This window comes from Ooceraea biroi, chromosome 11 (genome assembly GCF_003672135.1).
Source record: "Ooceraea biroi isolate clonal line C1 chromosome 11, Obir_v5.4, whole genome shotgun sequence".
Classification (NCBI taxonomy): Eukaryota; Metazoa; Arthropoda; class Insecta; order Hymenoptera; family Formicidae; genus Ooceraea; species Ooceraea biroi.
The window spans coordinates 11,848,829-11,864,672 of NC_039516.1; the positions used below are offsets into that span (position 1 = coordinate 11,848,829).

The 15,844-nt window shown below is 44.5% G+C and overlaps 2 protein-coding genes across 3 annotated transcripts; one reads left to right on the forward strand and one right to left on the reverse strand.

Annotated features, from left to right (window-relative positions):
* The first annotated feature begins 50 nt into the window (after positions 1 to 50).
* On the forward strand, positions 51 to 10,894 carry LOC105278641 (beta-mannosidase). Its single transcript, XM_026973845.1, is given in 17 exon segments — positions 51 to 1,575; positions 1,962 to 2,077; positions 2,215 to 2,832; positions 3,763 to 4,680; positions 4,801 to 5,077; positions 5,356 to 5,511; positions 6,741 to 6,896; positions 7,059 to 7,082; positions 7,223 to 7,369; positions 7,458 to 7,606; positions 7,686 to 7,891; positions 7,976 to 8,243; positions 8,384 to 9,116; positions 9,305 to 9,733; positions 9,840 to 10,054; positions 10,137 to 10,340; positions 10,446 to 10,894. Coding segments are annotated over 17 exon segments (5,031 nt in total). The 5' UTR covers positions 51 to 1,490; the 3' UTR covers positions 10,776 to 10,894.
* Positions 10,895 to 11,092: 198 nt separating this feature from the next.
* LOC105278642 (transmembrane protein 245) lies at positions 11,093 to 15,572 on the reverse strand. 2 transcript variants are annotated; one of them, XM_020031408.2, is made up of 9 exons: positions 14,529 to 15,572; positions 13,424 to 14,422; positions 13,182 to 13,346; positions 12,913 to 13,111; positions 12,608 to 12,792; positions 12,431 to 12,528; positions 12,303 to 12,323; positions 11,882 to 12,184; positions 11,093 to 11,814 (listed from the first exon to the last, which is right to left on the reverse strand). In XM_020031408.2, the coding sequence occupies exons 1-9, from the start codon at positions 15,039 to 15,041 to the stop codon at positions 11,634 to 11,636; spliced, it is 2,664 nt and encodes an 887-aa protein (XP_019886967.1). In that variant the 5' UTR covers positions 15,042 to 15,572; the 3' UTR covers positions 11,093 to 11,633. The 2 variants fall into 2 exon arrangements, with proteins under 2 accessions (XP_019886967.1, XP_019886968.1); XM_020031409.1 differs by lacking the exon at positions 12,303 to 12,323 and having other exon boundaries at positions 14,529 to 15,041.
* Between the last annotated feature and the right edge of the window lie 272 nt (positions 15,573 to 15,844).

Consider the following 15,844-nt stretch of genomic DNA (forward strand, 5'->3'; position numbering starts at 1 on the left):
ACACGTACGCGACGTACGCGTACGTCTCGCGGAGACCCCACCAAACGCGTCTGCAGTCTTTCTTGCGCGTTTTCTTCGACTTGGTAACGCGCAACGGTTCGATATACAGCGGAATAAATAGAAAATCCGCGGAGAAATTCAGCCCTCGGCTGCGATCTTATAGCCTCGCGGAGGTATCGAACCGCTGCGAGACGCGGCGACTCGTTTGGGTTTATATTCTTGCTCGCATGCAGCTTGCTTTGGATGCGATCGCGGATCGTGATGATATAATAGATGACGAGGGTCCGCGTACGAAAAATTTCGTAATCGACTTCGTAACTTTGCAGACTTTGCATAGATACCGAATAAAAAGTGTACATATGTATTTTTTACGTTTAGCTATTGTATAATCTCGTGTGGCTATTAAGTTTCGAGGTTGTTTACTTTTTTTCCGAAGCTTCCCGCCAAGGCCGTGCTAGACATTATTCATTACGAAGGCGAAAGGAATGGTATAGAGTAGGCACTACAATGGAAAGAAGCACGTAGTTTCTCCAACGCGCGGCACTCGCCGGCTACAAGCATCATTGAATTTTCACTGAATATTTTATAGCGTTATCTTGGAAGCTATAGCGCGCGAATACACGAGGTGTATTAATTTCTCGATGTCTCGGAGAAAGAAAGTTGTATAGAAATAAAACGCGACGGATAAAAAATGAAATCGCGTACAATGCGATAACCTAAAAGTCCAGTCGAATGTCCTGTAATCCTGCGACGCAACATCCACGTACGGCTGACGCAATCTCGTTGCGATTCAAATGTAAGAAAAACATCTTTTTCTTTTTTTGCGAAAAGAACTTCGCACTTCGCGGCGCGCCATCTCATTTCAACTTGCCCGTGATCGAAGATCGAAGGACTCAGCTTCGAGATTTAAATTCGCGACGCTTTCAGTTTGAGGTTAGTTGCATCGCGCGCGAGATCTCGTCCTTTTCGCAACAATTTCAACGGTTTTTTTCGTAAGCTTCGAGACACCTGACGCGTTTGTTTTGTATGTACTTCTTCCGTAGGTCCGTGTCGTTTCCTTGAGAACTGCAGCGTAGCGCGGTGATGCGATAACGCGCGTTTCGCGCGTTTTAAATCGATGCGATAACCCCTGATCGACCCTGCCATTACGTATTCATTATTCACGCGTAGCGCCGAATCGAGGCTCGATCGTGTTCCTGGCAGAGTGCGTGATGTCCAAATATCTTCGGGTGTACGTGGCATCCTCCCCAGATGCCGAGACCCAGAGACGCACGTAGCGGGGCGAGGGAATGGGACTTGGGAGGGAAGCAATCAGGCATGATTAATCGCGCGGCTCCCCGAGGCTCGTATTTACGTTTTGCTTAGCGAGGCGAGCGTCTCGTGTGCGAGGACAAGGCGCGGTGCCTCAAGGAGAGAGAAACGGGAGAGAATAAAGTTCGTGCAATTTTTCTACAAGTCCAGTTACTCTCCGGAGAGAGAGGAAGAGAGAGATGTCCGGTAACATGGAACGAGACAAGAATGAGAGGTTAAACGCGAGGAAGATCGAAGAGGAGGAGATGAAACGCACGCTCGCGGGTAATTGGGAATTGTCTCTACGTAATGAAGCGATTGTGTAATCAAACGTAATTGCTGGCAGAAAGGAGTCAACCGCCAATTAGATTTATCTTGAATTCTTGGATCTCTGTTATAAAGTTATTCAAATGTCATTGGACTAGATGCAGTCTTTACTAAGATGTGATGGAGTCAAAGGCAAACAGCGACATGTCAAAACTAATTGTTTTCTGTTTAGTTCACGTTTTACGTTTTAACTTTATTGATGTTTCGTAAATCACACATTTCTTTTGCAGTTGCTTTCTTTCTGCGTAATTACGTTAGATCATAACATTACAAGTTGTACCTCTTGATTAAAGAATTATCCTTCGTTGTAAGTAAAATGATGAAATGATTGATTGTTTATGCAGGTATCGGAATATACGAGGAAGGAATCACGTATAACCAGATGAAGGAGATACTTGGATTCCTCAACGAGTCCGAGGACACATCGAACGTTGCCTTCAACAATAGAAATACGCAAAAAGTCAGTTCCATCAATTTCTATTAATTCTCTTTCAGTAATAAAACAATAATACATAATTGACCAAGATCTCTTCATCGAGGAATATCTTTACTTGGGATCGATTTATAACATTAAATAATCAACAACAAACTTTTCAGGGGGCTCAGTATTCCGATAACGAGTCGGAGACCAGGCCTGACGCGAACGCGCCGCAGGAGTGCACCGAGTCCAGGCCGTCGTACGCGTACAAAACGAATCACGCGTTTCCGACAGCGCACTCCGAGCGCAAAGCCGTCCGTTACTCCAGCAGTCCGGAGTTGCCGCTGTACGAGGCGCGAAATCCTACGTACAGGCGCAAGAGTTCGGATAGCGACGAGCTCGCCGAGAAGCAGCAGCACGAGGGCGGCACGAACTCGGCGACACACAGTACAAATCGGTTCTACTCGTTGAGATCAGGAAGCTGCGCGCAGACCGGCACCTCCGAGAGGAAGACGGGTCAAGACAAGACGCAGGACGAAGTCGTGCAGAAGCTGAAGAGGTGGCGGCTGAACCCGCTCGACGTATGCATCGACGAAAACGATGTGCCTTTGCGACAGCCGTGCCGGCCGTTGGCGCGGGAACGCGCACCATTCGAGTCCTGCAAAGAGGCGATCACGGCTGAGCAGTGCGACCAAAAAGCGCACGCCATAAGCCAGCATTTAAAGGAAATGGCACTGTTGCTGCACAATTGGCACCCCCCTGCCGATTCGGTATTTCAGTGGGGCTCACCCATTCAGGTGGGTACCACCCTGCAATCCCTCTCATACCGTACCTATCGCTAATCAGCGCGAAACTCTTTTCTTTCCTCTCTCTCTCTTTCTTGAGAAAAAAATCGCATTTATATTGCGCTGGTTTTTCGTTACAATCCCCGCTCAATTGGCAACTCGGTATTACGGAGTCGAGTACACCGGATGTTCGGGTTCCGTATCGTTTTGCAGTTAACTAGCAGCAACTCTTTTTTTTCTTAGCGTAAGATTCTGTGTATTCGCTTTGAGGTAGCGTTAAAGAGCGCACTGGCTTTTTATGATATCGTGTCGTTTCGATATACCTGATTTGTGCATAATTTATTTCTTTTAATTAAATAATGAACCTAATGGGTCGCTTCCCCTACGGCTTAATCGACTCGCGACTTGGGTCGGTCTCTTGAAACTGTCTGCAAGAGCTTTCTTTACCAGCGAGCGTGCTGATCCGAAATTCCTCCAAGTCAACAAAGTCGATTAAGTCGAATTGTGCGGGAGGCCCGATTTATATTTCCTTTGCATATTGCTTTGAGACTGTGTAACATAGTATTGTAATACGCTACATCCATGATAAGATGCATTTATTACATCTGGATATGTTAACGATGCATACAACTTCCACGTGTTACTTGCTTCCATCGTTTTGACTAATCAGTATACACATGTGGTGGTTGCGGTGGTTTGTCAGACCCACCCGGGGCGTCCCGTCACCGTTACAAATCAAGGAAGACATTTGATATTTTTTACTGATATTATGAAATCACATTTATACGGAATCATGTATACACGAACGTTTACACGGACACAGTTACTAAGATACTGTAAACGACGAAAACCATTTTTGAAATAAATTATATTTGTGTAAAAAAGGAAAGGCAGTTGTTTACTTCATTCGATCTATTCTGATTCTGATCCTTCTTTCTGTAGGTCGGCACTGCCAACGGTAGTTTGGATAGAAACCCATTAACAGACACTAAGACTGAACAAATCAAAGCGGAATGTACATACAGAGATAGCTACGAGCGGAGTAGTAAGCGCAAGGCGAGCACTCTCATCGCCAGTCTGACTAAAGAGAGCTCCAGCGAGGACGAGCGCGGCGATCCATACGATTTCATTGATGTTAAGAAGAAGAAGAGGGTTCAATCTGATAGCAAGTCGGGCAACGTCGAGCATCGCGCTACCCCGCAGCGTGCCAACCACGAGAGAACAGCGTCGAACGTGGTCGCGCGCCAAGAGCACTCTCACAACGACAACAATAATGACGTCGATCTCGAGGATGGGCGCGTCGAGTATCTGCACACTAAGAAAACAGCTGACGAAAAGAATGAACAGTCGTCGCCCGAATGGACCACGTACCCCAGGAGGGTAGTACCTCCGGTGCCCAAGGCACGTTTGAGCCTGCACAGACAGAGGAGAGGGAACGCCACCTCGAAACCGTCAAAGACGCGACGCGTGGACGAGAGTAAAGGTGTCGACCAGGCGAAGCACCAGAAGAAGGATAACGCGTTGACGGAGAAGGAGATCCGTCAGGCGGTCGAGGAAGACTGGAACAGCGAGCAGGAGGAGGAAACCGCGGCGGCGAAGGACGTGGAGATTCGGCCACTCAATAACGCGTCGATAAAGCAAGAAACGCGACCTCGATTGCGGAAGAAACGACCGTTCAACGACACGGAGACGGTCAGGGAGTCGCCGAAGCAAGAGGAGCCGGATAAAGAGAGACGGCTGAGAGTCCACGAGGAAAAGAAGAAAAAGGAAGAATTGTCGAGGATAGACAACAGAAACGGAAGCTGGGAGCACCACTTACTCCCATCCGATGACGATGAGGACGAGTCTGAGATGAATCGAGTGAGTTGTTGAGCAACACGGCTTCCTCCTCTTCTCTCTTTAGTCTCTGTCTTTCTTCCTCTCTCCTTCTGAATATTTGAATATCTTACAAACCGTTGTTTACTAGTCTTTTATTCATAGAAGCCTGATGCACAGAGCAGCGAACAGCCTGCTAACGTGTCCACCTCCTCCGACAATATACCCTGCCCTATATGCAATAAGCTGTTCTCGCCTGACGAGATAGAGAATCATGCCGCTTATTGCGAGCAATTCGAAGCGAATGACGAAGGGGAAGGTAACGACGCCGGTCAATTGGAGTGCAACGTATGCGATAACTACAAGACGAGCAGCGGCACCGACTACGGGCAGCACGTACACGATTGCATAGAAAGGAATAGCAAGAATGATAAGAGGCATGGTACGTTCAGTGCCACATAGTCTACACATACATCTACTTGCGCCTTGGTCCCCGATTTCAAATAAATATCTTATCCTATCGTGACTTGAATGATAACGATAACTACACGCATTACATTTTATTTTATTCGAATTATATCGAAGACATGAGAAACGCCTTTCCGCGCTTACCAATCCCGAGCTATAAATCGGAAAATTTGTGTCTGAGAATTTGGCAAACGCGCGCGCTTTGCATCTGTATTTTACTGTACCGTTGCATCTTCTTTTTGTTTTTTACAGAATCTAAGACTGTCAGTGGCGATTCTGCGTCTACCTCGTCTTTTCGAAATTACAAGCCAATCAGCGAGCAGAAGGATTCCGAGATAGACTACTTGGGCCAGTTCCCCTCCGACGGCAAGTCCAAGTTGAGCAATTCTGGCAGAAAGAGAAAACGTTGACCGATGAAGCGGTCACGCGAGCTCGCGCGAAAATGTTGTCTCTTGGATGTACAATTGTTTAGTGTGGGACGAGGAACATTTCGGGACGTTATACAGTTGTGCAAGTGCTACTATCATGTAACTGTATAATATCGATATATGATTACTTTGCATCCATTTGACATTCCGCACGCAGTACGATACGGCATCGTACTAAATGTAATTATAATTAGGATAATCTATCGTTTGCAACGTTCTTTCGGTTCTGTCGATCATTTTTCTGTACGGTTAATTATTAATTATTTGATGGAGTCTTTTATTTCGCATTCGGAGAATAAACGTGTAGATGTTGGCATGAAAGTTTTATAATCTTTTTTGTAACGTTACTCGATATAACAATAAATACTGTGAAAATAGAGTCCGCTTATGTTTCAACGATGCGCATTGCATTATCGGAAGTTATTATTTACGAGATAACTTTTAAGCAAATAAGATATTCCAACGAACTTTGATACACGGTATCGCGAGGATACTCGGAGGAAGCTCGGAGACGCATTCCGCTCACGTGTGAACATCGCGTCGTATAAACTTCCAGAGAACATTTTTTTAAGAGATACTGTACGTAATCGCGCGACGATACTGCGATACTTCATTGTGAACTTGCACGCAATCTCGGTGCGCTGAGGAATGTAGACAGCAACGTATATTTTTATACCAAAATAGAGCTTGTTTGAATAAGTGTTGTTTCTCAAATAAAGTGAAAAACTTGATTCGTGAGTTGTTGAACTTCCGCCAGTGCCCGGTTGTTGTTAAAGTTGCTCCTGCAATCGACAATTTCGAGGGGAGAGAGCAGGCTTATATAAAAAATAACGTTGTTTTCGATCATCGATCATTTATGTTATCTAGAGACACATCTGTCAGCCGTACTGCAAAACAATAAATGAGATATAATGTGCCGTATCAGCATTTATTCTCGCTGCCAAGGTTATGAATAAACTTTGGCCTAATCGGAAGTGATAATCAAGACACTGATGGAGATACTCGTTGCATCCGTTGGATTGGACAGATAGTAAGAAACTGTCCCCTGGACGAGACATTACCGATTTTGTTTTGTGTAGTAATAGATGTAATGAGACTCTGTGCTCTGGCAGCAAGCAAAAAATAAGGTAATTAAAATAAGATTAAATTAATTAAATTAAGGTAATTGAAACATATAGGTGCAAGATATCTGTATTGAATTACCTTCAGTCTTCTCTGTTGCAGGCAGTCGTCATACTTCAGTGCACCTGCCACTCGGCAAGATGAAGCTTCTTACTCCGGCGTTGTGGATTTTATTCTTAATTAATGTACACTGTGAGACCATAACCCTAAATGGAATCTGGGAGGGAACCATTAGAGATTGCAGTAAATATCTTTATCTTTGAATATATTTTTCTTCTTCATAGATTCTGTGTGACGTGATAAAGATAGATATTCGTACAAAGAATCTGTGATATATGAGTATGTATTTATAAAATGTCATTATCATTAATTGATCAAAATTACAGTAACAAATATTTGTTACAGGAGGAAAATCTGGATGCGGTAATGGTAAGACAAAAAAAGAAAGAGAGAGAGAGAGAGAGTGCAGGAGCACTTGTTTATATATAATTCTTTTCCCAAATTTAATAATGATAATTTTTCAAGTTTTATTACTAACGGATTAGACTGGTGATCATACTGCTTTGCAGATATTAATTTCAAGGCAACAGTTCCTGGAGGGATTTACACAGATTTGTATCAGAACAAAGTGATAGATGACAATCTGGTTGGGACGAACGATGTCAATAATCGTTGGGTTGGAAATCAAACCGTGATTTACACGAAAAATTTTAATGGTAATCGAAAGTTGCAGAATGTTACAGAAACTCTCCTTCCTCGTACATGACATTTTACAAAGTCGAATAAACTTCACGCTCTTTTCAGTGACTCGCGATTTTCTGGAAGCTCGCAGGATAGTCTTGGTCTTTCACGGAGTCGACACGTTTGCCAGGGTCTCCTTGAACGACCATGTAGTCGGAGAGACATCGAACATGTTCTTGAGATACATTTTCGATGTAACAGATTACATCAAGGTAAAAGAACGAAGCAGCGATAGTAATCTATATTTCATGATGACAATACAATTCGTTTTTTCTCACGATGGACTCGCAGGAAGGCCAGAATCTCTTGCTGGTCTCATGTGCTTCGGCCGTCAGGGTAGCCGAAAGTCTCTACGAGACACAAAGCAAGGATTACATTGTACCACCGGTGTGCGTGCCTAAGGAATACAATGGAGAGTGTCACGTGAATCACATTCGTAAGATGCAAGCCAGTTTCTCGTGGGATTGGGGCCCGGCTTTTCCCTCGGCCGGCATCTGGTAATCAGAATAAACTTGTTTCATCAATTAATTTAATAATCAGCGTATTCTCCATATGTTCTCCATTTTGTTTTGCACTTGTAGGAAGGACGTCGAGTTGATCGCTGTAAACGATATATTGATCAACGACGTTACGGCTGACATACGTAAGGAGAACGACGTTTGGAACGTCCTCGTTACGGTGTTCCTCGAAGTAACGCAGAGCGAGAACGAAGAACCCGCGGAAATCAGTTGCCACGTGGCGTCCGTATTATACGCCTCGGAGAGCAAGAGCATCACTAGTACTAAGGAAGTTGTGCTCAGCGCTGACAGGAAATACGTGAACGTCAACGTCTCACTCGTTGTGCCTGCGGTAAGACACGCAAATATTGACCGTAGGAATGCTCACGTCCGATCCGATTGATCGAGTTTGGCTATCAAATTAATTTTATCGATAAATTTTAATATTAAATAATTTTATTGATAAATTCGAATTGATTTTTGCGACACCAGAACGCGGTCGAGAACTGGTGGCCAAATGGTTACGGCGAGCAACACTTGTACCAGCTCGACACTACGGTAACAACTACGTCGGATGTCGGTGTGCTGCGCAAACGGATCCGCGTGGGCTTTAGGACAGTGGAGCTGGTGGAAGAGCCCCTGGAGAAGGGATTGAGCTTTTATTTCCGCGTGAACGGCGTGCCGATTTTCGCGAAAGGCAGTAACTTCATTCCGGCGAGCGTCTTCCCCGAGCTGGGCGCGAAGGAGGACACCATCAGACATCTACTGCTGTCCTCCAAGGAGACCCACATGAACATGCTGAGGGTGTGGGGTGGCGGCGTCTACGAGTCCAAGCTGTTCTACGATCTGGCCGACGAGTACGGAATCATGATCTGGCAAGATTTCATGTTCGCCTGCGCCATGTATCCCACGAGCGACTCGTTCCTGAAGAGCGTGCGGGAGGAGGTGCGGCAGAGCGTTATACGTCTGAAGAACCATCCGAGCGTCGTGCTCTGGGCCGGCAATAACGAGAACGAGGCGGCGCTTTACGGTAACTGGTACGGCACCGGCACCGCCGAGGTGTACAAGACGGATTACGTGAAACTTTACGTAAATCTGATAAAGAGAGAAGTGGAGGAACTCGATCCTGTAAGGCCGTTCGTCGTGTCGAGCCCGGGCAACGGAGCGAACGAGGAGACGTACAATTACACCGGCGTAAATCCCTATTCAAATCTCTACGGCGATGGTAATACATGATGTAATGTACTATGATACGCTAATTATTGCAATAATTATTTATCAATAATTATTATCATGTTTTAGCGAGAAGAACTTAAATCATTTAAATTTAATTTTATCATTTAAATTTAATTTTATTATTTAAAACGATTTAATATTAATATTAATTTGTTAATATTCGATATCTTCTTCCAGTGCACTATTATAATTACATAAATAACGGATGGGACGTCACTCAGTATCCGCGAACGAGGTTCTGCTCCGAGTACGGCTTTCAGGCTTGGCCGTCGATATACACGCTAGCGACCGCGATAGAAAGCACGAAGGACTTCCACACGGACAGCGAGTTCGTGAGACACCGGCAACACCTGCCGCGCGGCAATCAGTACATGCTGCTTCTGATCTTGCACAACTTCGCCATACCGCGAAGCAACAACAGCATCCGAGATTTCGAGAATTACGTGTATCTCAGTCAGGTCAATCAAGCGGTCTCTATGAGGATTCAAACGGAGGGGTACCGGCAAGCCAGATCCGAGGTGAACTCCGTTGGCGAGGGCATGACGATGGGGGCTCTCTATTGGCAGCTGAACGACGTTTGGCAAGCTCCTTCCTGGTCTTCCATAGGTAACGAAAATAAAATGACGAATCGCGTCACAGAAAGAAATTTTAAGCCTTTATAAGCACTTAAAATTGAATTTATGAAGATCTTTTTCTCGGATTATACCTGCAGATATCGAAGGTCGCTGGAAAATGCTTCACTATTATGCCAAAGATTTCTTCGCACCTGTGATCGTTACGCCGCATTTGTCCGTTTCCAACCTGCTCACGATATACGTCGTATCTGACCGGTTGGACACGTTGACTAAATGTACAGTGGAAATTCGTGTTTACAACTGGAGCGCCTTGACACCCGTGTTCACAAAATCTTTCAGTGATATCATAGTCGTTAGTATGATCGGAATAATATGCGTACGTACGTTCAGTCTACGTGTACTAATATCTGTACGTACTGTATCGATTCTTTCAGGAAGCCAACGCGGCTGTAAGAGTTAGATCGCTGTGGCTGGACTCGTTGTTGGTCGAAGCGGGCTGCGGAACGTTGATATCCGCCAAGAAGCACTGCGTGGCCGCTTTGTCTCTCACGGATAGGTCGGGATCTTCAATCGCACCGGTCAACTACGTGTATCCTGATGCGTTGAAAAACGTGGAGATTCCAGTAGCTAATGTCACTGTAAGCGGACCACCGATGTCGCGAACGACCGTCTGATATATTATCGACACTCGAAAATATACATATGCTGTAAAACCGTTTACACGAACGTGTTCGTTGTTTCAGGTGAGAATATTGGAAAATCAGTTGCCTGGAAAACTGTCCAACTATCCGGATTTCAAGCTAGTGCTGTCGACGGATAACATAGCGCTGTTCGTTTGGCTGGAAGTGGGCGATATACGCGGACGCTTCTCCGAGAATGGTTTTCACATGTTCGAGGGGGAGAAGGAAATTATTTTCCACGCGCACGAGGCGATCACGCCCGACCTGCTGAGGAATAATCTGAAGCTTACTACGTTGTCCAACATTTACAGCACGCACGACAATTAAGATAATTTCGACGATTACGTTGTTAGAAGAACGGAAAAATATTTATTAATATACATTAATATGTAACATAAAAACAGATTAATAACGATTATTATCAAATATTACACTTTTACACTTTTGTCGATAAACATCGCGCATGTAAAACTTTCTATAAAATTTATAAGTAATAAAAATATCTGATGTCATTTAATTGTATCATATTCTCAGATGATTTGGTGGAAAATAAATGTAAGGCGCAAAGAGTTTTCAAATCCGACGACAGTAATAAGCACAATCACTGCTTCTCGTAATATCATGAACGTTAAATTGGACGTTAAATTACATCTTGAATGCTTAATGTGAGTGTGAGCTATCGTATTTTGCAAAAACCGTGACACATCGAATACTGAGAGAACTTATTGTATTACATCTTTGGTTACACACTTAATGTGAAATATACGCGTGAAATATATCAGATCGTATCAGATCAGGTCAGTAAACTAAAATCGAGCATGTGGAAACATCGACACATGTAACGAGCCTCTTAAATACGGCAGCTATTGTCACAGATTTGTATACATATATTAAATCTCGAAAAGAAGTCTCAAACAAACGAAATTATGTTTACACGTAGAAAGAAAAATATTTCGCTTTCATAACGCGTATGTACAATATAAATATCTCTTAGTTTAATAAGCGTAAGCTGAGATTCTCCCATAAACTCTTCTCTATCACATAAAAAATATATAATGCGTTATTCACGCGCTCGCGTGTCCGCTGTTTACGTTTAGTCCGGCTAGCCGTAACAGCGTTGTTAACTTTCATGAGACATTTGACGTATCGAACTTTCAAGTCTTAGATAAGAGCTTGGGGCCACGAGTCGCGGCGTTGTCAAGCAAAAATAGTAGTGTTTCTCCTTAGCGAGAGCGCGATGTTACGTGACCATCATGGCGCTGCCGAGTACCCCGGCAGAATGTCGTCCTCGGGCGAGTACAGGTATCGTCGGCTCAGATTGATGGCAACCATGATGCAGCAGAGGAGCAGGGGGCCAAAAATCGCCCCTTCGACGCCCAAACAGAAGATTCCACCTGCTATCGACAGTCCAGTTAGGTAGGGATGTCCACCGCTGAAACAAACGCAGTGCGATGCAAAAACGTCCTCGGCGAACGACCCATATCACGAAGCAACCGTACCCTTTAATCTCCTTGTAGAACTCCGTCACCACTATGTTACACGGGAGAAAGTGAAAGAGGAAGAAGGGAATGGCGGTCATCGAACCGCGGGTGAACCAAAGCTCGATAGTGGCTGGAATGCAGGCGAAATACGCGTCCAAGAAAGGGACCGCGCCCAGCATCGTCGCGAACGCCGATGGCAGATAGACGATCTTCACTTGGAACAGATTGTGTATGAACCACGTCCACATGCCGAAGAAGGAAGCGAGCTTGAATGTCGCCGCGAACACGCCGATCACCGCTTCCTGCAGCGCCATGGCAATTCTGGAAAAAAATCAATGCTCAGGTTTTTCGGTTCTTCGTTTGTTGGAAAATAATTAACTTTTCGTAGAATCGTTACCCAGTTAATTAGGTAGCAATGCGATCATGAGAATCAACTTACGTGCTTTCTAAATGCGGCATGCTTAAAGCAGAAGATACATTTTTTTATAGAATTCGATAGTCTCGCACGCTACGTATAAGCATGTAATTAGCAGTTAATGCAAATTTCAACGCGAGGATATATTTTACCTGTGGCAACTGGGACTGAACATTGTCGTCAGTTCGATGGGTTTGTAGGTTTTACTGCTGGAGCTGAGCAAGTAAAATAGAGTCGTAAAGAACACAACCTGAAACAGAAAGAAAAATCTTACGTTTCGTGTCCCCCTTGTCTTCCTCAAGTAAAACTGCACGAGACGCGGTGCGTACCGTACTGAGCACGAAATTGAGTACTGCCGATCCGCTCATGAGCACGATGTAGAACAGCTCTGTGAAGATCGTTAGTATGACGGACATATTGCCCTTAACGATACTCCAGATCGAGTCGAGCACCGACATCAAAATGCCAATGTTCTCTCTAGCGAAGTTCTGTATGCTGGTCATGTTGAACAAATCTGCAAGCACAAAAAATTTCATATTGTTTTGGGGCATTTTGTTAATAATAATAATAATATCCAAAATACCGCATATAAATTATATTATTCCATAAATTATTTAGGAAACGGGATATTTACGGAGCGGTGTCTTCCCGAAGCTTTCCTTCAGGCTCTCCCATGCAGAGTACGCGGACATCATGTTCACGGTGGGACCCACGAGATTTGTATCGTCATTCGACATCATCCACGCCTGGTACAGACGGTCCCAGAGCTCCAAAACCTTCTTCTCCATCTGCTCCGCCTTCAACGGATCCAGGTCCTTCACGAGGCCCCGAATCTAAATGAAGTGAATAAAATTATAAGCGGATAAACAAGAAGAGTCCGAAGAAAATAAATCTTATGCATACTCCGTCCGATATAGCGCTTCGCCCGTACGTGTAAGCGTTGTCTAAAACGCTATTGACGGATTCCTCCCACTGTTCGGGCACCCAGTCGATGTCAGGGTTGTTCACCAAAGACGAGTTCAGTATCTCGCCCGTTACCTGAACCAGGTGCAAGCCTTCCGCGTAGACCTATTCATGCAAAATTAATTAAAGTCGATTACAGAACACGATGAAGAGATAAACGAATTTACGAGCGCTTGTTGCACCTGGATCGTTATGAAGATGGATGCGCAGGTGGTGAAGACGATCAGTCCGAGTATCACGGCGGTGGTCGCCACCGCGTCGACGGAGCCTTTCAAAGCGTTCCTCAGCTTCTCGTCCACGATGATGCTCACTCTGTAAAGACCCCTGATGTTGGACGGTAGGAGCGCCTGATGCCGCTCCCGGCACCACGTCTTGCTCGCTTGCGCTACCAAGTCGACCTGTTTGCGTATTGTCTCCCAGAAGCCAAAATAACCGCCCAATTGCTTCGCGACGTAATACACCAGCGGGATTATCAGGATATGGGTGATCCACCTATGCTTCCAGAGGAGCATACCGCCGCACGCGTACAGCGCGCCGTACATGTATTTGTCAGTATCAACTTTATCATCCTGCATGTCTAGAGACATCCGTAAGTCGGCCTTTAACTTGCTGAGCAGGTAACGGTCGCGCAGCGACACGCGACTCATCGAATGCACGTTACGCGTGAGCATGTCCGCCTTGGAGGAAAGACCGACGTCGGAATCAAGGGACATTGACTTCTCGCTGAGTTTTGGTGTGTTGGATAGGTTTTTGGTTTCGAACGTTGACTTTTTCGCTTCTTCTTCTTCTTCTTTGATACAAACTGACTGATCCGTATCATTTACTCCTTCTTCTGGCATCTGATCGCTCGTTTGCTTATCTTTCTCTGACAAACCTCTGTCTTCCTGCAGGCTCGGCAGCAAGTCGTTCATTAACGCGAAACGTGTGGCCTCGGAGAAGGTCAAGTGTCTACCATTCAGCTCTTGGTTCTCCATAATCAGTATCACTTCGTATATAAATCCGATCACGCAAAAGATCTGCAGAACGATGAAAACTAGGACTCGATAAGCCCCCGCCATGTTCGAGAGGTACATGCTAATAATGAACCACATCACGAAGGACATGTAACGGAAGCGAGCAGAGTTGTCTGGTGTCCAGTAAATGTATAGTACTATCAAGTACCCGATCAGAATTGTGGACACCTGTAAAACAAGATATATTTAACAAGAAAGCATCGAATAGTATTCCTTCAGCTTCTTGCAATAGGATACCTGTTGAGATAAGCGGAGATAAAACAAAACAACTTACGGTGAAGATGTTGCAGGTCAGAATGAAGAATCCAGAGATGGCACTGAAGACTTGAAACAGCTTCCAGGCGAGGAGCGTCATTATACCGGGTGTGTAATGATAGACGCCTACAATGGCCAACACCAATAGCGATGCTCCGATGATGTACTTGATACGTGTCCAGAGAAAGGAGCCCAGTTTCTCCGAGACATTGTCGAATATGTGTATTGGCAGCAGGCTGATATTAACGACTAGGGGAGACTGCGATGCTTCAACATTGGCAAACCAGGACTGTACTGTCGTGGCTAGTGAACACTTAAATGGGAATAGGACGGCGCCGCATAGCAAAGCCCACACCAGTGGCTTGACAAAGGGACTCAGTATGATATAGAGGCCGTAGCCGGCTGCTGAAACCAGACACAGAAAGAAGAGTGCGACAGCATTGTAGATCCCTTGCTTCAAGGCTTTCTCGTGCCCCGCGCTGAAGCCGGACAGCATGTTCAGCAAGTTGTCCATGGGCGAGCGAACGTCCATGATGTGATAATAACAACTTATTTTCTAAATGTGCTCTTCCTAAAGTTGTCTTCAAGTCGTCACGCATAAGTAGGAACCAAAAATAGGATATACTTCATTAAGGAAAGAGAGGAAACTGTCACTATGTACACTGTTTTTGTCTTGATTGGATAAAGAACTGTCCTTCAGTCTAAATTTGTTTCAAATTATCTCACACAACTTTACTCTGATATTTGCTTGCTCTTCTTTCATTTGGCCTTCTGCTCAGGTCTTCCTATATTGTGCTGTTAATTCCTCTCACGAAATACTAAGCTATTTTCAACGTTCTCCATTCCTTTCCTCTTAGCCATCGCTACTTATAATGCGGTTTCCGCTAGCTCCAACTTTACCTATTTACATACATATACATACACAATTCCGTTAGTTTCTTATAACCTCATTTTCTCAATGTTGTATTATTATATCAGTATTTTGCGATTAATGTCATTTCTCTTAATTATATTTATATAAGAATGTACATCACAAATGGATATGTATAAGTGCTTTTGCGCAATTCGGTTTGTTTTTATTTTTACTATATAAAAAAATTAAAAAGAGAACTTGCCTGACTTACTATCGACTTGTACCATTTGAAAATGAAGCAATGACTGACGCACTGTTGAGTTGTACTACATCTCATTTTTACCTTTTCGACCTAGGGATTTTTGCGCCGCTACAGTGTCATGTATAGTGGAGCCTCGTAGCGGATGTTTCTGGAACTAAATTTTTTTTAAAATAGCGATGCCTGTGAACTGGAAATCCATTTATCAAAACTCCGAATGGTG

Coding starts and splice junctions, on each gene's coding strand:
- LOC105278642 (XM_020031408.2), bottom strand. CDS start 15,041: ATGGACGTTCGCTCGCCCATGGACAACTTGCTGAACATGCTGTCCGGC. Junction 13,347..13,423: donor CCATCTTCATAACGATCCAG/GTGCAACAAGCG, acceptor TTGCATGAATAG/GTCTACGCGGAAGGCTTGCA. Junction 12,185..12,302: donor ATGCCGCATTTAGAAAGCAC/GTAAGTTGATTC, acceptor ATTTTTTTCCAG/AATTGCCATGGCGCTGCAGG.